This window comes from Cyprinodon tularosa, unplaced genomic scaffold, assembly GCF_016077235.1.
Source record: "Cyprinodon tularosa strain WSP-4 unplaced genomic scaffold, ASM1607723v1 ctg66, whole genome shotgun sequence".
Lineage (NCBI taxonomy): Eukaryota > Metazoa > Chordata > Actinopteri > Cyprinodontiformes > Cyprinodontidae > Cyprinodon > Cyprinodon tularosa.
This window is the reverse complement of record NW_024039407.1, coordinates 4,584,201-4,608,182: the sequence shown is the minus strand read 5'-3', so window position 1 is coordinate 4,608,182 and position 23,982 is coordinate 4,584,201. Positions and strand designations below refer to the sequence as shown.

Below are 23,982 nucleotides of genomic sequence, written 5' to 3'. Positions count from 1 at the left end.
TTGTGTGTGTTGGTATCATTTACCGTATTTTCACGACTATAAGGCGCACATAAACGTCTTTTTTTTTCCTCAAAATGTGCGGTGCGCCCTTTGGTGTGGTGCGCCCTATGTGTGTTGCAAGTGCGACTTTTGAGACCACCTCATTGAGGAGATGATGAAAGAGTGGCTGAATGTAAGGAGACCAGGTGTTTTTTTTTCCACTCATCACCACACCATCGCTGTTAATCTGACTCCATGCGTGCCCATCTCACAGCTGATGTGAAAAACATGGTGAAACAAATTAATGCGCTTGCTGTGAACCGGACGCAGCAGGTGCAGCAGAAGCAGCGAGTTTACATGCAAAGTCAACGGTTGACGAGCGTACAGGCGCAGCAAAAGGTCCCGCTGCTGCTGCTCGAGATGGAAAAATTGAAGTTTTGCTGCTGGAAGCGCCGCATCAACGAATCAGAGAAGCTGATCTGGGAGCTGACAGCGAGACAGACACAGCGCTCTGATGACATATTAAGGCAAATGGAAAGGGCTGGATGGATGAGGAGATGATGAAAGCTTGGCTGAGGCAGGTATGTGAGGAGAACAGGTGTTTTTTTCCACGCATCACCATCGCTGCGTGCCCATCTCACAGCCGATGTGAAAAACATGGTGAAAAAAAATAAACGCTGTGCTCGCCGTTATCCCGGGGGGTCTGACAAAGGAACTTCAACCGCTCGACATCGGTGTGAACCGGCCGTTCAAAGTAAGGCTGCGAGCGGCATGGGAGCGATGGATGACAGACGGAGAGCACAGTTTCAGGATAAGTGGAAGGCAGCGCCGGGCAAGTTACGCCACCGTTTGCGGATGGATTGTAGATGCTTGGACTAACGTGTCTGCTGGCTCTGTTGTTCAAGCTTTTGCAAAAGCCGGCATTATTTCCGAGGAGCCGCGCTTCACGGAAAGTGACTCTGACAGCGAAGAAGGGGAAATGGGCATGTCTGATTTAGCGCAGCTGTTTAATTCAGAAACAGAGGATGATGACTTTGATGGGTTTGATTAATACTTTGTAATAAATACATGAATAAAGCACAATCATACTCAGTTTTGCTCCGGCTCTATTTTTCTACCTGAAAACTTAATTCAACAGCAGCCTCTGGGCGGGTCTCCTCCTCTTCACCGCGGTGGCTGGCAGGTGTTTTTTCATCTAAATAATCTAAATCTTGCAGCTATATTTGCTGTGATCAGTGGGAATAAAGTAGTTTTAATATGTTTTTAAGTGAGAAAGGCCACCTGAAAACTTAATAATTGCAGTCAGTTCATCCAGATTATCTATTTCTGTCGGAGGCGCTCAGACCCCCACATACCAGAGGTGCACCGACAGCAGAAATCCCTTCAACAGCAGCCTCTAGGCCGGGCAGCCTCCGGGTTCATGCAGTGGCTGGCAGGTGTTTTTCATCTAAATAATTTTAGCTGCAGGCACCAGGATACCGGTAATAAAAGCGAACATATTCCGTCGGCAGGTTTCAGGATTTTACGTTAATTTAGGAGTAATCACAGCGCTGTGTCATCTGCGATGTGTCTGTCTCATGGCCAGCTGCCAGGTTTGATTAATACTTTGTAATAAATACATGAATAAAGCATAGTCATACTCAGTTTTGCCCCCGCTGTATTTTTAAATATGCAGTAGAGGTATTTAAAGGTAGTAGAGGACATGTACCTGTATATAAAAAAACGCGCCCTATAGTCCGGTGCGCCTTATGTGTGTGTTAAATACAGAAATGGCACACATAACTGAGACTGCGCCTTTTAGTACGGTGCGCCTTATGGTCGTGAAAATACGGTATGTGGTTTTAGTGCATTTTGTGACACAGTGCCTTTTTGTATTTGCAGCTGGTCTGCTCCTTACATCTCTCTATTTTCTGTGAATATAGCATTCCTCTTTTGCAGCATTTTCTACATGTTCTTTGTGTGTTATTCTCTAAGCTTGATGTCTGCAGGCCTTATTTTTGTTTTGCTAGTCTCCTTAATGTGTTTGTTAGTCTCTTTATCTGTTTACCAGCCTTATTTTTCCAGCACTTTTTACAAATCACAGTACCTTAAGTATTTGTAGAATGTTTATGTGTCTAAACTATAACCCATGTGTGAGTAATATCTAAAGCAGGAAAAAAATCACAATCAAAGGCATAACAAAAAAAAAAAAAAAAAGTTTTTTCCTCTGATGATCTACTATATCCTCACTTTTTAGCTTTGCTCTTTATTGCATCTTTCAACTGTCCTTTACTTTCTTCTCTGATGCCATTAGAGTAACTCCAGAGCAGTGATTATATTTCTTCAGTTAAACTCTTGGGTTGTTTTCCTTGCAATGTCTTCTATTGCTCCTTTAATGCATATCCAGCTGGTTGGGTCTAGGGGCAATCTGATCCTGTCAGTCACATTAATGAGATCAAGCTGCAAAAGCAGACCTCTTTGACTCCCTACGTCTTTCCTCCCTTTTAGTCCCACTTTCAGTCCAACTTCTCCTCAGCAGACCAGACCTCTGCTTTATATTGTTCTCAATGCTTCACAAAAGTATTCCCACCCATGGAAATGTTTCTTGTTTTACATCTTTACAGGCAACAGGGGATTTGATCAATCAACACAAAATAGTTCATAATTGAAGCAGAAGCAAAGTGAATTTTGTCAATAAATCTGGTACCCATACATATATTGTTATGCAACGACCTAGCTACTCAGTAAATACAGTCCCATGTGTGAATAATTTAACCCTGGTATAAATTCAGCTGATTCAGCAGATAAAAAAAAACATTACATGGGCGGAGTAAAACATACAGGGAAGGATTTGAAGAAATTTAAACCAGATCTAGTTTATAAAACAAATCTAATAGATTAAGCACCTTATGGGTCACAATTCTTAGTCCTAAAAAGTGCGTTTTAAAGTTTATTGTAAGAGATAAAGGATTCAAAGCAGATTAACATGTATGTTTAGACGTAACCAGATTGTTTTGTTATCGTTCAAAACACTGTGTGTTGGAGGAAGGAAAACACAATCTACACCTCTCCCTGAACGCACCATGGTGGTGGCAGCATCGTGCTCCGGGGATACATTTCTTCAAATGAGGGAGGCAGCTCGTGCGAGATGATTTTAATTAGGATACAGCTAAAAACAGATGAATCTGAGTGAAAAGAGTCGATATACAGCTGTTGACTTTTCTTTCAACGTCTATAAAGGTTGGTCAGAAAGGAGGCTGGGGTGGGTGTGTGTGGGGCGGGGGAACTCTGCATTAAAACAGCAGCCAACCAATTACAGGTGCTTGGTTCCATGTACTCAGAGACTCACTTCCATACAGAAAGCCCACATCCATATCTTCAGGTAACACAGAGTACATGTCAGACTAAAGAATATTAGTGATGAATCAGACTGAAAATGTTGTCATTATCTCCTTTCTATCTCCTCTTTCTTTCATCTTTTCACTTTTTTTTCTTTTTTCCTTTTTCTTCTTCTGTTTTTCTGCTCTATTTACATTGCAGTGTGCATATAAACTGTAAAACTCCCTGCATAATTATAATAAAGCAATTTATATACATGAAACAAGTGGAGCAATATGGCAATTGCCATACTGCTACACTTGTGAAAGTAAAATCTGTTTGGCTCTTTTTGGCATCAAGACAATTATTCTTATTGCCAGACAGGACACTGTAGAAAAAATAAAAATAAAATAAAACAGCAGCCCAAAGCATGACACTGAAACTACAGCGGAAAGGTTTGGATCAAAGACCAAAATCTAGGAGAAAGTTGGTGTAGAAAATTCAGCATCTCATTGTTTTCATCAAGCCATGTCTCTGTTAGAAACATAAAATCAAGATTTTGCTTTGTAATTAAGTCAGTGATTAAAAAGGATTTACCTTAAAGAAATCTTATGTTAATTAAAAAAAGAGGCACATAAAGTTGATATTGATGATATTGTGTCTTTAGCTGGTTGAGCTCCACATCATATAGTTTTCAAGTTGGATGGTTTTCTACTGTTAACCTACTACTGTCCTTTTAGCTCTGTTCTTTCTTCCATATATTAAAAATGGAGCCCAAAGCATAACACTGCCGACACCGCTATCTTTCTTTGCACGTGGAGGAGCTGACTCATGTTGATGTTCTCTTTCTAGTCTGAATACTTTTGAACTATTTTAGAAAAAAAGAAAAAAAAGGAGTACTTGGATCTCTACTAGCAGTTACTCTGGAAAAAAAAATCTAAATTTATATAAGTCATTTTTTCTTAAAACAAGTGCATTTGTTCTTGAATTGAGGAGGTAAAAGAAACATTTTGCCAATGGAACAAGATGATTTACATTTAAAATAAGAAAATACAATTGCATTGTCTTATTTCAAGTGCATATTATCTGATTATCTTATTTTAAGGGTAAAAATACTCATTCCATTGGCAGATTATCTCATTTACCTACTCAAATTAATAGTAAATACACTTAATTTAAGACATTTTTGCTCATTTCTAGATTGTTTTTTGCAGTGTAGGAAAATTACAGACTGAAAATTATGTTGAATAGAAATAAACAGCTGATCACAGTTCACAGATGTGTATTTGAAAGAAAAAGTCAAATTTTGTGTCATTTTCCGCTTCAGAATTGTGCACTATTTTATAATGATGTCGATAAAGTCACCAGAAATTTTAACCTAGTAAAATGTAAACAAAGTCCAGGGTGATGAGAATTTTTGCAGGATATAAATAAGAAAATATATTTAAATGATACAGTATGCAAACTATATACATTTGAAGTTAGTTTCAGCCATATATTTGCCCAAGCAGCAGATTTTATTTCTAAACATTTAGTACAGTTCAAAGAGTGTTTGACTTGCGGATAAAAAAAGTAAAAACGGATACAAAAAAGGCTGAGATTTTTTTTTTTTATTTCATATTTAGTTTACTGTCCTCAGGTGATATGAAGAGCTTAGAGGTTATGAAACATTTTAGCTACATTCCACCTCCAGCCTCTGTGCTTATTGATCTGTTTAATCTGCGCAGGTTTAACATAATCCACTTTTAGTTTATGCCTTTTCATTATGCATTAAAGACAGATTAGGAATTACATCAGGGTAAGATGACAGAGACAAATGTCCTGTTTAGACATATCTGATCCAGCAGAAGGCGCAACATGTATGTGATTAAGTGGTTGTGATTTATGGGGGGTCAGTTTTAGGACCTCAGAGTCTGTTTCTAATTGCATCCTCCTTGATAACCAATCGAGAGTCACACCTTCACCGACGGATAAGATCATCCAAGAGAGCGGAGGCTCATCTGCTGATGCTCTCTGAGCGGGAAGCGATCCATCTTCATCCAGCTTTTTTCAGACACCTCTTAATCTGGGGGGGGAGGCAGATGGTGCTTCCGCTGCCTGACGGAAAGTGAATCGAGTTACTGCTGACCCACAGGTCCCCCGCCATGCTTCAAACCTGATCAAAGTCACCGGTTGCTATTAGTTTCAGCAGCCATGTGGTAATTACTCCATCCCCTATTAGTGGCAGGGAGTTATGGGGAAAGGCCCATCTGTCTGGAGCCAGATCTGAGGCCCGTTTACTGCGTCTTCACACGGAAGAAGCATGAAAGCATCTCTTTACATGCTATGCTTAGAAAAGTCTGACATTATCTCAGACTGGTTTTTAATCCTCAGTGGATGGACGTCTGATGAGATGAAGCATCGTGACGTTCCACAGACGGAAGAGCTCTCTGTCTGGTATTTGTCCAGGGACATTTCACCGTCACGCATCGCCATCTTGATCTCATAATGCAACAAATGTTACACCGTTGCTCATAAGCTCCAATTCTGGATGATTTCTATGATTAATAATGCCACCAACGCTACAATCATCCATCTGTTTTGAATCAGCTACGGCTGTTTAGTCACAAGAGCAGAAAAACTGTGAGTACACTGTTGTTTTCTAGTTTGACTTAATATTTCAAGGCTTATTGTGAATATGCAGAATTCCTCATCTGTTCTTGTTTCTAGTTTTTCTGTTTAAATCAGTTTCTGCAATTGCGTCAGCTCATAAAAAGTTAAGTTCTGTTTGTACTTCGGGTGGCATGTGTGGTTAAATCTGGTGAGTCGGAGCCATTTGTTTGCTCTCCCACACGGGACGGAGGAGGGTGGGAGTCGGCGCTCGGTGGGGACAGTGAAAAGCGACGCGCGCAGAGAGAAGATCCCACATGGAGAGGAGCAGCCATAAAGTGTCCTCCTCACACAGACGGGCTGTTAGGGAAGAGGACCTAAATGGACAGAGTGGTGGGATCAGAAGTCTGGATGGAAGGCATCAACGCACTGAATGGGACTAACTGGTCATGATTATTGCAGAAGGTGACTAAAAGTTCTAGTTTCTCAATAACTGGATTAGTTAGACTGGAAGCTTAAACAGTAATTATCTAAAGGGGCGATGGACTTTAGAAGATAAATGCTAGTTTGTGCCTTAACTTTGTGTTTATGCTGTCTTTACGTCCTTATATTGCTGTCTGATGAGTTGTATTATCTTTCAAAACTTTGTTTAATATGATAACCAAGGGGAAATGTTTTCCTCTATTGATTAGAGGAGGAAAAGCTATTTTAATGTGTTTGTTTTTAGTTTAGTTTGAAGCAGTCAAGCTTTTCGGGGATAAGACCAAAACCTGTTTGTTTTTTTTTACCTATTCTCACTGTAACTCGTTTTGAAGAGGAAATCGTATAAAGTGGAGATAAGACATTTCCGTTTTTAAATCAATAGTATCTCACTAACCTTTATTGTTTTATTGGACCCAGAAAAATGCACGCTGTTGGTTTAAGCTGACATTGACTGAATTTATGGGATTTTTAAATGATGTGTTTAATGATGTTATCATGTTGTTGCAGCATTCTGTGATTAGCTAATCCACTCTGCGATTAGTGAATCTCTTAGTGCTTAATACATTGTTTTTATTTTTCACATTTAGTTGGAACCAAGTATTTACATAAATATAATACAACATATTTTTCATAAAAAATACAGAAAATTCTTAATTTAAAAATGACCTGTTTTCGTTGAGTCAGTATCACTTTATTCTTTTGGCTACAAATCATGAGAGCTTTATGTTTTACTTTTTTCAAAGCCCTAAAGTTTACAGAAATAGATTTATACACTTTAAATAACTTCGTAAGGCTTTTTAGAGAACTTTATTGGTTACTTTACCCCAATTAGTTTAATTTGAGGAGCATCAGTGAATGTTTGTTTAAGGCAAAGACTCCTAAGCGCTGCTTCCCTGTGTGACATCATGGAAAAAATTTAGGGGAAAAAACCAAAAGAATTGTATCCATGGATAAAAGTTCTGAATTTTTAAAGGGGCATGTTTATCAGTTCAGATGAGGATGTACATCAGTAATAAAAGTCCAGTTATAAGGAGGATGATGGTTCCTGTCCCAGAGACTAGTTCTGTGTGGTTAAATATGTGCAAATCAACCCTTTAAATTGAGCAAATAAAAAAGGTTTCCTGAAGCAGACAGACATCTAAAAGATGTCAGGATACTGACACTGGAACACCGGAGTTTGACGCCTGTGCAGTACGCAAACGCACTAATATTGTTACATGACTTGCATAATGATGAAATGTGAAAATATGAAAGAAAAAACTTGCAGCGCTTTACTAAGAGCTAAAGCTTAGGCACAAGCAGATCATCTAAATGGACACTGACCTTAATCATACTACTAAATCAGCTATGGTGTAGATTTAGAAAAACAGCGACAGACTTTGGTTTCAGTCCATTAAAAAGAAAAAAAAATCTATGAATACAGCTTAAGAGGTGTGTGATGATGGTGCCTGCAGACTAGGGGTGGAACGGTTCACAAAATCCACGGTTCGGTTCGGTTCACGGTTTCGTGGTCACGGTTTTCGGTTCGGTATATGTTGATTGTTACACCGAAATCCCATAAAAATTAATGAAAAAATCCCCAAAAATTAATGAATTGTAATTATTTGTAATGATCCTCGGAAACCATGGATCATTTCCACATATTTTGCTGCTTTGAATTTAATCATCTGGCGCATGCCCTCTAAGATCTCCAAGGAACTCAGAGCGGAGCGGACGGGAGCCACAGTGGAGGCTGTAGGCTTTGCTTTGCGCAGGCGGTCTGGAGCGCAGCAGGGCGGAGCGCTGACGGAGTATGTGGGATTTCGGGGTTAGCCTGACATGTTGGAGCAGCGTGAACCGAACGCAACACGCGCAAATCGAACCGAGACAGTTCGGACAGTTTTCATAAACCGTTCCATCCCTACTACAGACCTACTTTAGCCACTGAGGTTATGTCTAAAAGAATGGGCTGAATTACCACATAGGTATCTTGAGAAAATCTAGAAGGATAACTAATGTCATGTTTGTTTTTATTTTGTTTTTGACACACATACAGAATCACATGGAAAACCAGTTAATTTTTAACGTTTTATTTGAAAAAGCAACAAGAATCTGGAAGCTGAGAACTGCAGGAAGTCAGTTGAACTTTGTGGTTGGTCTGAGGGATGAAAGTAGTTTCATCATCTTAATGAACATAAAAGAGGAAAAGTCTAATTAAATGTCAAACAGAGAAAAAAAAAAATCCACTTTATGAAATGCGACCTTAGCTGTGATTTTACTCGTCGTATCAAATTCCAAGGTGGCTGCCATGGCAGAGGAGTTTTCTGATTGTCTCATGAATAATTTGATACTTGGGGCAAACATAGTGTTTATTAAAGCGTTAAGCAAGACTGTCACACAATTAATCTTCATTCCCACTCAAACCAACTGCAGCTTATTTTAACAAATTCCAGCAGGTGTGACAAGTTAAGGCAAGGCAAGGTTATTTGTATAGCACAATTTAGTACATGGACAATTCAAAATGCTTTATATGAATTAGATAATAAAATAGAAGAAAAATAAAAGCAGAATAAAAGCAAAAACCTCTGTTAAACAAATAAAACAAATTGGACCACAAAAAACAGAATAAAGGCAAATAAAAAACATGATAAAAGCAGGTAGAGAAGAAAATAAAACAGTTGGAACACATTAAACAAATAATAGCTAATTTAGGAGTTTAGTAGTACTTGTTCTAAAAAGTTCAACCATAACTTTGTACCTTTAATGACTTCAGACTCTTTTTTTTTTTTTTTTTTGTTACCTTTGGATGTGTGTGACGGTTGCCACCTACTGCTGGTTGAAGCCATCACAGCCTGAAACTGAATGTGACATTGTCATACATCAGAATCCCAATATACCTTTTATTCACCAATTAAATTAAATTTCAGCCTTCAGGGTTCTAATCGCCAACCAACAATAAAGCACCACAGGAAAATAGTGGGAGCCCATTTTGATATCTCTTGTTATTACATCATCAACCTCTCATTAATTAGATTTTAATATGGGTAAGATGGAGGACTCTTTTTGAAATGCTAATGACTAGCATCCAAAAACACTTATTGCCTCTCTCTCTATAAATATATATCTGTTGATTGGAAGAGCATTAATCCGCATATGACCAGTGGTTGTTTTTGGGTGCACAGGCTTTTTGGTTCCTTGGGGGTTGGGTGCTCAAGTAAAGCAGCTTTGTTGCCATGTGAACTTTAGCCAGCTGGCAAGCTGTTATGTAATCACTACAGAAACGTAAAGTAAAAGCAGAGTATTGACACATTGTCACACCCACACTTCGTTTTCAGCCCTGGGCACTTTTATCCTGACTCCACCGGTCCCACACACAGTAACACCTTCCTTCAGATTGAATGTGATGTAGACTGAGGACAAGATGGTGGCAGTACAAGGCAGACGGAGATTAGCGATCCCATCTTCTCCTCCCTCGACTAACTGTCCCAGATCGACAGCCAGGCTTATGTCCGTGACCTGGTTTTGCCGCCTGCATGGCAGAGATGTGCTGGTCCTGATGCAGAGGCTGCAAGATGTCAGGGTGAGGAGGGCATTGACTCCTCTGAGTTCTAGATTATCTGGATCTGGTGTTCTTTTCTGATATGCTTATAAAAGCAGAGACAACAGTTGTGTTCTGACTGGCAGCAGAAGGTCTAGTTTAGTCAGCCTGAAAAATGTGCTTGTGGGCTGGTTTGTGATGTAATGTCTCCTGCATGGTGCCTTAGTAAATTATATGTTTGAAAGCAGTGGGAGTGACATATGACTGTGATGTGAAACTGTTATTAGTCCTTTTGTTTGGTTCTGTTTTAGCAACTGGAAGTAAAGCTTGATCTTTAAGTATGTTACTTTGTTCCACCCTCAACAAATATACAAGTATTTGCACCTCTTTACATTTTTTCCTGCTTTCGATGGTTACAGTTGCAAACTTTAACGTGCTTTATGGAGATCTAATTCATTTATATGTTTAGTTTTAGAAACAGGACCATTCCTGCCATTTGGGTCTCGTCTCTTAAAACAAGCCAAGCACTGAAACAAAAAAAACCCTCCCAGTTGTTTTTTGGCATTAGGTAGATGTTTTGATGGTGTCGCCTTTTAAAATCTCCCAATAATGATGACAGCATTGGTTGGTGCAAGAATTATAATTCCTATTGGAATAAAACACACAACTTAAAGGTATAGTGGGGGATTTTTTAAAAGACCGGCCCTCTCCATTTAAAAAAAAAAAATACACATGCACAACCCCGTGCTTGCTCCCGAGAGGGAACGCCTATTAAATGTATGCTAGAGCATGCACAGGCCCATTTCTCCTCATGCACGCTCTGTTTAAAAGTTGCTGTTTGCATCGCTCATACAAACTGACTTTCCAAAAGAAGATTTGCAATTTTTCCACTTTATCAGACTCACCATGTGAAAATGACGATGAGCACGTAGGACGGCCCTAGGAGGAACAGAACATTGGCAATAATACATGATGAAAAATGTTCATAAAATTTACTTAAAGTAAACTACAACTGAACAGTGGACAACTGTTGGTTAGCATTATACTAATTTGCATTGAAAATCCCATAGGGATGCTAGCGCTGTTGGTGCTTCATTTCTTCCTTAGATTCTTCAAACCTAAAACAACCAAAATACCTCCTAGACTAGAGGTATCTTAGAAAAAGCAACACTGTTGAGAAGATGGAACAGGACAGTTTAACACCAGAGAAAGATGGCTTTGTTGGTAGCACTGGATCTTTATCGACGGTAGTCTGTAGCCTTTTGCTTCTTACTTTCCATTCAGAAATGCTTTCAGCATCATATCTTGTTTTCCGGAAGGCTCTGCTTTTTCAGCTTCTGGGTCTGACTCGGGGTCGGAGATGTATGGTAGTATCATTCTTCTTCTGTTTGCAGCCATTTTTAAGTGCGGTGTAATGATGGAGTTGGGTGATACCAGCTACAGCTTATTTGCATTACAGCTCTAAAGCAGAAGCTGAAAAGAGGCATAACTGAGGTGAAATCTACGCTATCTATGCATCATACCAAATGTGTAAAAGGGAGCATAATATATCTCCAAAATGGTTTGTTTGAACATCATTCCGCTAATGATGTCATAAGGGGAAACAAGCTGTCCAGATTGGTCTGTAGCAGCCCATCAGTCAGGGTGCGGCCTTCATCTAGACGGTCTGAACGTCCGCCCTAACTCGCAAATCCCTCCCATCTCTATATAGAGCGAGGGCTATATAGTGGACTTTACAGTAAACTCAGTTAACTGACGTTCAGACAGATGATCACATCTTTTTACTCCCCGTTGTTCGCGTAACTCTGCCTCCACACACGGTGCCTGCGCCATCTTTGTTATTTGTCGCTGCTACAACAAATCCCATAATGCTTTCCGAAGCGAGCTCTTGCAAAAGAATCTGGGACACATCTACTGATTTGGTGACCATGGAGGATCAGTACTTTTCAAGGTGCATTGTGGGAAATTTCGAGTCCACTACTTTTTCATCCACTAGACATGTAGACACTAATGTAAAATAGCATATCCACTATATCAGGGGTCACCAACGCGGTGCCCGCGGGCACCAAGGGGCCCTCAAGGACCACATGGGATGCCCTCTTCGTCTTCTGAATACAGAACAACTCACTCAGTGGGTTAAGTTTAATTTTTTTTATTCTGTTGCTCTTCTTTTTAATCATTTATGTATTATTTCATCATGTTAACTATTTCATCATATTTCTGTGGTTTCAAAATGACAATATCAAAATGAAAATAAGAAATTAATAAAAGAATAAAATAAGAATAAAAATGACTTTTTATGCATGAGATTTACTGTAGGTGAACACTGATCCCTCCAGTTCATAGGTCAGTATTGGTAGCCCTTCCAATGACTCGGTAGCCATGAAGTAGCCCTCAGCCTTAAAGAGGTTGGTGACCCCTGCACTATATAGTGCCCTATATGTGGCGGTCGGAGGGGGGGTGACCTTTAGGAGGATTGGGCATAAAAAGCCAAAAAAAAGCTCATCCAGAGGAGGGCTGATTAAGGAGATCTTTGGAACATGCTGGCTGCCTAATCTGATAGGAATTTCCCTTCATTAATCACAAAAAAAAAAACATTGTTGTGGAGGCCTCATTTCTAATATTTTTAATTTTCAAATGTAGTATAAAATAGACCTTTAACATTCTTCTTAAAAATAATCTTAAAACTGTGGCAAGTTGTTTTCACTCCCCTTATTCTGACGTTTTAGACGAAAAGTTAATCTGATTGTTTGTTCACTCCACAAGTTTGGCCTCTAAGAGAGATTAGAAAAAAAAAAAAAACATTGCTGAAATAAAGTCATGCCATGTAGCCTATTTGGCCTTCACAGAAAAAAGTAAGCTGTAAAAAAATAAAGCAATTTTTAGTAAGTGAATAGATCTCCCTACTTTAAAACCTTCTAGTGGCTCCATCATACTGTGGGAATTAGTTTCTTTAGCAGAGAACCAATTTGCAAAAATACCAGTTTCTTCATGCCCAAAACTGTGAGAGATATGTGAAGTTGAATTTTTAGCAAGTACTGCATATAACTGCCTGCCGTACATTTAAAAAAAAGTAAACAAACCAAAAAAATGTGCTTAACAACTATACACTACTTTGCATCTGGCTATTCCATGAAGTTCCAGCCTTTTTTAAAGTTTCTTGTTGTTACATAAGATCTGAATAAGCTTAAGTATCATTTTAGCAAAGCTTTGTAGAGCAGAAAAATTATTATCTTAAACAAAAGTTTCTGTTTCTCTGGAGTTCAAAGACTTGCGTCTTAGGCTTCAGCAATAGGTACAGCCTGGATAAGCTGCTTTTGATGTTAAAAGATATGAGATCCGATCATGTTTTGCTTTTGTCGTAAATCAGCTTTAGAGTCCCCGAGGGGTGACGCTTTAAAACGGTGTCTGTCTCCACAGGAAGATCTGCGTCCACTGCAAGTGTGTGCGAGAGGAGCATGCGGTGCGATCGGTGCCAGGGCAGCTGGAAAAGATGATGACGAAGCTGGTGTCGGACTTCCAGAGACACTCCATCTCTGACGACGACTCGGGATGCGCCTCCGAAGAGTACGCTTGGGTCCCACCTGGGCTCAAGCCTGAACAGGTCAGCCAGTATAAATCAAACTCCCTCACCTAAAAGAGATGCTTTTATTCATTTAGGCGTGTTTAAACACAGAACCAAATGATTTGATTGTGTGTAATTGAATATAGCTTTTGTAACTAGATAAATAGTCTCTCATTTGTACCTTTCTTTGTCTTCTGATGCAGGTGTACCAGTACTTTAGCTGCTTACCAGAAGACAGAGTGCCGTATGTGAACAGTCCAGGAGAGAGATACAGAATAAAACAGCTGCTGCACCAACTTCCAGCCCATGACAGTGAGGTAACTACAGGGACAGCAGCTTTTAATTAGAGGGGGGAAAAAATGCTCAGTCCTTCATCGTGAAAATGATCCAAACAAGAGTCTGTTTTCTTCCAGCCTCAGTACTGCAACTCTTTGGATGAGGAGGAGAGAAAAGAACTGCGTGACTTCAGCCAGCAGAGAAAACGAGATAATTTGGGCAAAGGCATCGTCAGACCATTCCCTGTCACCATGACCGGAGCCATCTGCCAACAGGTGGAGATAATATTTACTTCCGAATCTAAAAAGATGGATCCTATTTCATACTGAGGCTTTTGTAAAGCATCAGTTTTCCTTCTCTAGCATAATTGCACAGATGTGGAAGCTTATGAAAATGTATCAGTGCTTTAGATTGACATTAAGTGCAGCTGCATGTAGGTGCAGGTATTGCTTCAAGGCGGCAGCACCCAGAGTTAATGATCACAGAGCTGTAGAAGCAAATTACTGATTTTTTATCTTTTCTTAAAGGATACACAGCTTCATTTCTTTCCCTTTGTACCACACCCCAACTCAACCACATCTGTTTTTCCAGTGTGGCACACAGATCTGTGGTGGAGACATAGCCGTGTTTGCCAGCCGGGCAGGTCACGGCAGCTGCTGGCACCCCCAGTGTTTCCAGTGCTCTTCCTGCAGCGAGCTGCTGGTGGATCTGATCTACTTCTTTCAGGACGGACAGATCTTCTGCGGTCGGCACCACGCTGAGAGGCTGAAGCCCCGCTGCCAGGCCTGCGATGAGGTAACTGTTGCATCCTTTTCTGATGCAGATCCTTACTTTTTTAATGGTTGGGAGTCAGAAGGTAAAAAAAAATAAACTGACATTACATTTTTTTTCATGATTCTGCCCTTTCTGGACTTTTTGGTTCTAAGTTTTGAGTTTTCAGTTGCACTTTTTGACATTTTGTGTTTTATAGATTATTGCTTTCTTTTCCATTTAGTGTCATCCAAGTTATTTTCTAGCACTGGTGTATTTCTTGTTCACTCTCTGTTGCCCCCTTGTGTCAGTCTCCTTCCCCTTAGCTCCCTTCTAGATCCTTCTGTCCACACCTGCTCCCAATCAGTAGATTACTGCATTCATTGTTCTCTCTGGCATATATTATCCTCCTCTGGGGTTGCTGGATTCTCCCAATTCCTTTATTCCCTTAGTTTATTCCTGGTGTCTCTAATTTTGTGGTTCCTGAGTTTCTTTTCGATCAATTCTTGATAATGGCTTCTGTATTTCTACTTCCCTATTAAATTTAGCTAGAATTCATCTCTCTTCAACTCTGCTTTTGAGTCCTCAACAAGTATCCACTAATCCTGATATTTTCTTTCTTTAAATAAACTAAAACAGTCAGAAACTCTGATACATTTAAATTGATTCTCACATGTTTTCTTTTTTGTTTTACTCCTCTTAATTTTAATAATAAATGCAATTTACTAACCAAATCTATTTCTACTTTTTGCTGTTTGTCCCTCTGTGTTTTTTTCCTAGGATTTAACAGATTAGTCACAATGGCTTACCAAAGAATCAGACCATTTAGGGTGCTTTATGCTGCGTTCACACCGGATGCAGTAGAAGCAGCGAGTTTACATGCAAAGTCAATGGTTGACGCGCGTCAAGGCGCAGCAAAAGGACCCGCAGCACGTTTTGAGCAGCAGGCGCAGCGTATCTGAGCAGCTGAAGCAGCCCGTCGGGAGCGTTTAAGCATCTGACGTGTGCTACGCGCCGCAAACGCTCCGCTGCTCGAGATGGAAAAATGTAACTTTTGCTGCTCGACGCGCCGCATCAACCAGTCAGAGAAGCTGATCTGGGAGCCGGCAGGGAGACAGACACATGGCTGATAATACAGAGCGCTGTGATCACTCATCTGAAACAGTTTATTAACGCCTAAATTAACTTAAAATGCTAAAACATGCCGACAAAATATGTTAGCCTTTATTATCCTGGTGCCTGCAGTTAGGAATATGTACATGAAAACCACCTACCAGCCGCCGCGGTGAACCGCGAGGAGGCGACCGGGCCATAGGCTGCTGTTGAATGGGATCCTACTGACAGCGCACCGCTGGTATGTGGGGGTCTGAGCGGCTCCGACGGAAATAATATTGGAAGGCAGGATGGTAATCTGGATGAACTGACTGCAATGATTAAGTTTTCAGGTAGACTTTCTCACTAAAAACATATTAAAACTACTTTATTCCCACTGATCACAGCAAATATAGCTGCAAGGCAAAGAAAGGATAGAGTAGCTCCACCCAACGCGTGTCAGACACACTTTTTCACCGTCAGAAGCAGCAAAAAAGAAGCAGCAGATGCGATTTTGCTGCTCCTGCTGCGTCCGGTGTGAACGTAGCAATAGACTAAAGTCTCAGTCTGAAGGCAGCGAGCTGAAATAATTTTTTTTTTCTTTTATCACAGATTGAATTTGTTTGTGTGCTTCTGTGTCCACAATGTGTCCCATCTAACTCTTTTCTAGATCATTCTAGCCGATGAGTGTACGGAGGCAGAAGGAAGGTACTGGCACATGAAGCACTTCTGCTGCTTCGAGTGCGAGGCAGCACTAGGAGGTCAGCGCTACATCATGAGAGAGAGCAGACCGTACTGCTGCTCCTGCTATGAATCCCTGTATGCAGAGTACTGCGATACCTGCGGAGACACTATAGGTACCAAATGCCTCCTTGGCTATTCTGAATAGATTTCGTTCTCATGTGTCACTTTCTGGTTCGATTTGGTTCACCTAAAAAATGTTTTCCAACCCCTGGCCTTGAACTAAGTATTTTTTCCAGATAAGCTAGGAACAGAAGATGCCGCCTTCTGTTCCTAGCTTGTATCCCGGTATTCGAGTGGTCATTAGTAAGAGCACTATCCAGGGTAGGAAAGGAGCTCTGCTGAATCCAGACAGCCTTCGTTACAAAACAGACATCCACCTGAATCAGGCTGGTCAAATACTTCTAGAGAAGAACAACAAAATGTAAAAAATGCACAAATGTAGCCAACGGCTAAACCTCTCAGTTATAAAACCCAAAACATATTAAAGTGTGGACTTTAGCACGTGTCAGAAAGAGGAGGAAAAAATACGTAATCTGTTCAACTCTATACATCCTGTCACTCAACCATATAGGTCATATTAACAGCTAGGAACGTCAGGAGCTTCCTTTGCTAACTGCATTGGGGCTAGGAAACACCATGCTTCCTCTTTCTAGCTCCTTCCTAACTGCCAGCACTATTTGGATCGCACTTCAACCGAGGAGGCCGATATAAGGAAGGGTTGGGGTTAACCCTAACCCTTCCTTATATGTATTCTAATGTATTCAGTGTTTATGAGCTAAAACTGCAAATAGTGATTTGAAAAACAAACTCATTCTGGAATACTTTAGCCCCCGCCCCCACATTAAAAATCTAGTTCCGCCACTGCTCTTATATCCTGTATATTTGTTTAAAAGTAACCTCTGAGTTCATCAGAATAACTCTGATCCACCTACTTCTGGAGAATGTTGTTTGTATAAATGTTATGATCACATTTACTTGTACTGATAGTAGTTTATACAGCATTTAATGACAGTGAAATGGTCTCATACGATGCTTGGAAACCAATTTTAACATTGTTTAATAACATTTGTAAACTCCAGATGAAACAAAACTCTTAAAGACAATTCAGGGTTGATAGTTTGTACATAAATTATCAGAGAGCTATAAAAAAACAGAGAAGCAAATCTACCAGTTAGATTTTGTATTACTGCAGGATCTCCGACCTCTGGTAACTTTAAATGTGTCAGGGTTTGTTTTTTCATTGTTTAAATAAAAATTAAAAAAAACATCAAACAAGGAGGCATTTTACAGCTTTCTCACCTTCTAGCTCACCTTAAATCAGGGGTTTGATCTGGTTATGAACATAGCTGTTATCAAATACATCCAAGATGATACACAAAGCTCTGAAACAGCTATTTGTTATTGTATTCACACAGAATAAATGTAAAATACAAATAGCTATGCTTTAAAACACCACTTGTGATATGAGAAATGTAAGCATATTAGTATTTGATGTGGAGCTGATCCAACCCCAAAAAAATGGGGAAACAGCCCTTTAACAATCTTTACAGATGTTGTTTCTTGATTTATTTGTATAAAAACACTGAATTAGGAGAACTATTTACAGAGTCGGTACAAAACACCCTCCAGTTTTGAATTACAAAAAGTATTAACTTCTGTATCAAAACTGTTTATTCTACTACTAATCAGTCGTGTAGATAACCCTCAGCGTGTCCCTCCTCAGGTATTGACCAAGGCCAGATGATGTATGACGGTCAGCACTGGCACGCGGTGGAGTCCTGTTTCTGCTGCGCTCGCTGTCAGCTGCCTCTGCTCGGCCGTCCCTTCCTCCCACGCGGCGGGCTCATCTTCTGCTCCAGGTCCTGCTCTCTTGGTGAGGATCCCAATAACTCAGACTCCTGTGATTCTGCGCTGCAGAGCAGATCTCCTTTCCACAAGAAGACACCAGAGAGGCTGCACTGTGGTTCCCCTCTGCAGCCACTAGAGGGCGTCAGGCATACTCCTGCAAAGGACTGCACGTATACTGCTGTAGAGAACAGAGGTGATATGAATAACTTGGTTTAAAAGTATCGTAACTTTTTTATTTTTCCTAACACTAATGGGATCTGCTTCCATCAGGCCTTCAGTGCAGCGCTCCAGTTCAGAACGGAGCTCCATCACACTGCAGCCACCCTCATCCGAGAGGTTCCTACTCCCCGCTGCCCCACATTCATCTGGGAAACGGCTTAGGGCCAACCTGGCCCAGTGACGTTCCACATTACAGTCTGCTGCCAGGGGAAAGCAGCGTCAAACCCCCAGGCACCGGTTTTCAGTTGCAGAGAGAGCAGAATGGAAAAACTGGACTAACTGGTCGTAATTCAAGAGGAACTTCCACCAACAAGGACTGCAGGAACTGGGTGGAAAAGACTAATCAGGCAATGCAAGGTAACAGAAACCCCTATGTCACAGATAAAGAAATGTGTGGCCACTTTCCAGGAGTCGCCCGACTGCCGAAGTTAGCTCTCCCTGCAACCAGGAGGTCATTAAAGGACCCAGACACACAGCAGAACCTCCATCTACATTCATGTTTATGCATAACATGGCTCCTGTATGGCTGATTTAAACAGTCCCAGTAGGTTAAAATTCATCCACAGTGATGTAAAAGCCTTGAATGCCAGTCTTGTTTCTAGAAGTGGCTCCACCATTAGCTTTAGGGGTTCTACTTTTTCTCTTAGGGTTAGTCTGTTTCCATAGTCTGTTGCCATTAAAAATTTCCCCACTCTCCTTGATGGGCCCTTGGCTGGTCCCCTACAATTCCTTTTTAAACATCAATCTTTATACTAAAATGTTCCTTCTGTCATGATTTGTGGACATTAAGATCTAAAGATAAGCATCATCTTCAGAGTAAAAAAATATGCACGCCTAGGAGAAGGCCAGTGGCTGGAAGTTGGTGGGGATTTTGCTGCCATTAGGGTGGCTTTTAACTGCAGAGGGCATATAGGTGGCTTTTTGATTTACTGAATAAAATCATCATTTGAAAATGAGTATTTCCTCAGGTTATCTCTGTCTGATAGAACTGTTAGTTTGATCTGAATATTGGACAAAAAAAAAAAAAACGGTTAAAACAAAAGAAATCTGTAAAGAAGCTAATAATTATTTCACAACTCTGTACATGATATCGGGTTTAAAATCTCTTTACATTTGTTTTTTTTTGTCTCTGTTTTTTGGGCAGACACGCCTCCCCCCTCATCAGACAACTCCCCCATCCTCCCACCTCCTTTGCCCATTAAGTCCCGGGACCTGATGCCACAAGACCCAACGCCTCTGACCCCGTCTCATCCAAAGGACCCGTCTCCTGACTCTCTTCCTCCGCTGACACGCAGCGGCCCGGCTAGAGTCAGCTTCAGGGAACCAATCAGCAGCAGCTACTCCGTAGAAGAAGATGAGGAGGAGGAGGATGAAAATGAGGAGGAGGAGAGGCTTCATGTCAGCATCGAAAACAAGCAGGGTGACGACGACGACGATGATGCTGAGGAGGGTGGGTTTGGAAGAAGGTTGAACCTTCAGAAAGGCGTTCCACCGCAGATGGACCTGTTAGGTAAGCGGCAGCAGAATCCCTCGCGGTTCTGTATGTTCGTTGAGTCCAGTTGGTTCTACTTCATCTCATTTTTTTTTTCCAATTAGATGGTTCGTCATATCATCCGCGTCACCTGAGGAATGGGTGGGGCCGCTCCCGTACCTCCTCTGACCCCGTTCTGCCTCCTAGTTCTGAGAGGCGCCTTCGAAGCGCGCGGCCAGAAAGGCCTCACCTGGACACTCTGGACCTGAGAGGAGGGAAAGACAGAGATGGACGCAGCTCCTGCAGCATCCCGTCCCTCAGCCTCCAGCAGGGACGCTACAAGCACGGAGACTCCTGTTCCACCTGCTCCTCGTCCTCCGAATCAGAGGAGGAGGGCTTCTTTCTGGGACAGCGGATTCCTCTGCCCCCCCAGCTTCGACAGCAGCAGCCTGATGAGCCCAAATCCCAGAAACCCGAGGAGGGGCCGGAGGTGCAAAGACACGGGGGCCTGAGAGGCAGCATAAGGAGGAGAAGAGCTCTCAGTCACAGCGCAAAGGACAAGGATAAAAACTGTGCTGTCTCCTGAGCAGCCGGAAAATCACAAACCTTTTTAGGAAAAAGTTGAGCCCAGATTGATTTATTCACCTTATTGGTCTGGTTTCTGATGGAGAAGCAGCTTCAAACCACAGCCTTCATATTTAACACACTGAGGGAAGCACATTTTCCCTCAGATGAGTCTCTACCAGACCTCAGGTTTAGGGCATCTGTTTTTGTGGGACTTAGAGATATTAGTGCAAAAGCCTTTAAAAAATCCTCTGTTATTGAAGCACTTTAAAAAGTAGGTAAATGCAGCCTTAAATTTGAGAAAATGTATCCAATGTTAAGATAAAACTGTTTGTAACTACTGTAATTTCAGTATGTCAAAAAAAAAAAAAACAGCTGTGCTTATAAATAGTTAATATAGTATCTATTTGTTCTAAGTAGGAGCCTGATTTATGGATAAATTCAAACCTGTAGTTTCTCCTATCATTTTCTAGAAAGTTTGGTAGCCACTGGCCAAGCTCCAGAGTCCAGGATCCCTTCCCCCTTTACAGGTTTTCCTTAGGATGAGGTCAAGGAAAGCTATGGATTTTCCAGCTATTTGGATCATATCCATCCATCTTCTCCCGTTTAGTCCTTGTCAGGGTCGCGGTCCAGCAGTACATGAGCAAAAAGGCACACAACCATGCGCACACACTGACACCTAAGGACTAGTTAGAGAAGCCAATTAACAATTATGTTTTTGAACTGTGGGGGGAAGCCGGAGAACCCTGAGAGAACCCATGAATGCACTGGGAGAAACATGCAAACTCCATGCAGAAAGATCCCGGGCCGGAAATCAAACTTAGAACCTTCTTTCTGCAAGACAGCAGTGCTACCGACTGTACTACCCTGCAACCTCTATTTGGGTCGTAGATTTTTTAAAGGTATACTATGCAACCGGTGTTGATTTTCCAGCGAGGCTCCCCCCAGAGGGCGAAAGTTAAAGTGCACTGTCGTAAATATGCTCAGCTGTTCTCCTGGTTTCTCCGTCAAGCCAGACGCTGTTGTTTTGAGCTTAGCTTAATGCAATGAATCACCATGTCTACTGCGGTAGAGAGCCCTTTTCCTCTTTCTTGCCTCCTCCGACATGGGCTTTTGCTGTTTTCTCGCTGGTTCCGCCATGATAACTGCACAAATATCGCCACTGCGCTAGCAACGAGCATGCCTTTCACTGGGGGCGTGTAGCAGTTCTCGCCGTAAAGCAAGACCGGGCCGAGGGCTCCTGCAATTGCAAGTACGGTATTTCCCCTACAGACCACTAGGGCGGTCGAGAAAACCTTTGTTCAATCTGAAATGACTCATTTAATCATCCAAAACGTTATGGAACACATTAATTAACTGAAAAATGTTGCATAGTATGCCTTGAAATTAAGATGTCCCAGAATTTCAAAGACTTCATAATATCATGAACTACAAAAACCTTTCAGGAATCTTTAGTATAAAAACAGGCCCTCGGCATCACAGGTCCTCCACTGTACTATCTAGTTGGCTTGATGTATATAATCCACATGTTTATGTGTTGTGCCACATTGTTGACATCCAGTAGATTTGAACATAGCCAAATGTTTTGGATTCTTACTGTATGACTCAAACTACTGCCATACCTGTTGTTGGATGTTTTCACGCCCATAAAAGTGCTCAAATTAAAGGTTATGTATTTATTTTTTTTTATGTTAGGGAGACTTCAATACTACAGCAATAAAAGAAGAATTTTTCTAAGGCTTTTCATGCGTATATGTAAACCAAGCGTAAGTCGTGAATGTGGAGTGATTATTAGTTATAAAGACGTGATCTGACTGGACCTTACATTGATCTAAATAAGAAAAATTACAGTAGCAGATTTTAACGGTGGAAACTTTTACAATGACGGTCTTTTTGTAGCGACCAAATATTTGCAGGCTTAAGTTCTGCCCCTCTGAGCTGTTAAAAAAACAAAAATGTGTTGCTTTAAAAAAAAATTCTAATAAACACTGTTATTTAAGAGACTATTACAGTTCTGATTGTACAGCTATAAAATATATATTTTTCTCTTTCATAACTTCTGTATAAAAAACTCTGCATCATGCTGTAGTTTTTTAGTATTTTATTGCACTTTTTGCTGAGGCCACAATGCGACGGAGAGATCATCGTTTTATGACAATAAATGTGGTTAAATGAGGCATTTCCTCAGTAGTTTCTCTGTTTTATGCCGCACACAGCATGAGTCGGCTTACAGGAAGGCGAAGGCAGCAGATGCCTTGCTGAGATGTTCTCCTGCGGGTTTGCATTTAATATAACACTAAATCTAGCTGACATGTGTCTCATTGGCAAAATACCAAAGATTGCACATTTATTAAAGATCTCAGAAGGTGCCATCTGTAAAACATTTTGGTAAAAGAGACCCACTTTTTTTTTTTCAGAGTGATTCTTCGGATGTTTAATAAAAGCCTCAGAGGACATGTGCAGTTTTGATTATGAGTCGGATGCCTACATGCAGATTTTTATCTTGAGAAGAAGGAAATATGGAGTGCCAACGTTATTTTACACAACTTAGCTGCAAATTGAACACAAATCCCATCAAGCCACGCTCTCTAGCCTGAGGTTAAAGTGTATTTATTTTTCTATATATTGTGTCGATCACTGTTCATTGTAAAAAGATGAAGATATGTTGACACCTGTTTTCTCTAAACGAATAAATGTGATTTTTCGTGTTAACTTGTTCTTTAATCTATACTCAACACATTTAATCGCAGGTAGTGCCGTCATGCATTTTGAACACTCGCAACCACAGATCCTGCAGAAGATGTAAACTCCCAATTCTTTGTCAATGCATCCAGATGGAAAAATGTAGTTAACATCTTCTTTAGTAAACAACTTTTACTCTTCAAGAACCTTGCAAAGGTTTTTGTTCACTTTCAACTTAGTGACTTTTCATCACATTATTGGATGTCATTGGGATTTAAACACAAAGTGCATAAAAATCGATGGAAAATGGTCTAAAAAGAAAAGTGTGGTTTTGAATTCAGTCGCATGAGTCAATTCTTTATAGCTTTGGCTACACTGGAAAAAAATCGAAATCTGTATAAGTCATTTTTTCTTAAAATAAGTGCATTTGTTCTTGGATTGAGGAGGTAAAAGAGACATTTTGCCAATGGAACAAGACAATTTAGATTTTAAAAAGGAAAACACAATTGCATTGTCTTATTTTAAGTGCATATGATCTAAATATCTTATTTTAAGAGCAAAAATACTCATTCCATTGGCAAACTTATCTCATTTATCTTCTCAAATTAAAGGTAAATACACTTAATTTAAGAAATTTTTACTTATTTCTAGATAATTTTTCCAGTGTATCTAGATTCATCCCTATTCCTATCTCGCTTGTCTGTAATTAAAAGCATCACACCAACATGATGCTGCCACCACCATGTTTCAAAACTGCTTTCCAGGGTAATGTGTACTGTTAGATTTCCCACACTGGGACTACTTAAGGTTTTCCTTCAAAAATGACTTTATTTTTACCATTATTCCATAGAAACATTATTAGGAGTAAATGTAGGAGGGTATATCAGCTGTGCTGCTTCCATCAAC

General features: G+C 40.6%; 1 protein-coding gene across 2 annotated transcripts in view; it reads left to right on the top strand.

Annotated features, from left to right (window-relative positions):
* Positions 1 to 20,752, top strand: part of prickle3 (prickle homolog 3) — a 35,861-nt gene extending 15,109 nt beyond the window's left edge. The window contains exons 1-10 of one of the 2 annotated variants that reach the window (XM_038309452.1): positions 6,097 to 6,330; positions 13,286 to 13,469; positions 13,634 to 13,747; positions 13,844 to 13,981; positions 14,298 to 14,501; positions 16,219 to 16,405; positions 18,016 to 18,333; positions 18,411 to 18,716; positions 19,504 to 19,869; positions 19,956 to 20,752. In XM_038309452.1, coding sequence (XP_038165380.1) covers positions 6,299 to 6,330; positions 13,286 to 13,469; positions 13,634 to 13,747; positions 13,844 to 13,981; positions 14,298 to 14,501; positions 16,219 to 16,405; positions 18,016 to 18,333; positions 18,411 to 18,716; positions 19,504 to 19,869; positions 19,956 to 20,416 — 2,310 coding nt within the window. In that variant the 5' untranslated portion in view covers positions 6,097 to 6,298 and the 3' untranslated portion in view covers positions 20,417 to 20,752. Of the gene's footprint in view, positions 1 to 6,096; positions 6,331 to 13,285; positions 13,470 to 13,633; positions 13,748 to 13,843; positions 13,982 to 14,297; positions 14,502 to 16,218; positions 16,406 to 18,015; positions 18,334 to 18,410; positions 18,717 to 19,503; positions 19,870 to 19,955 lie in introns of those variants that run through there. The other variant, XM_038309451.1, reaches the window with a different exon arrangement.
* Positions 20,753 to 23,982: the final 3,230 nt, after the last annotated feature.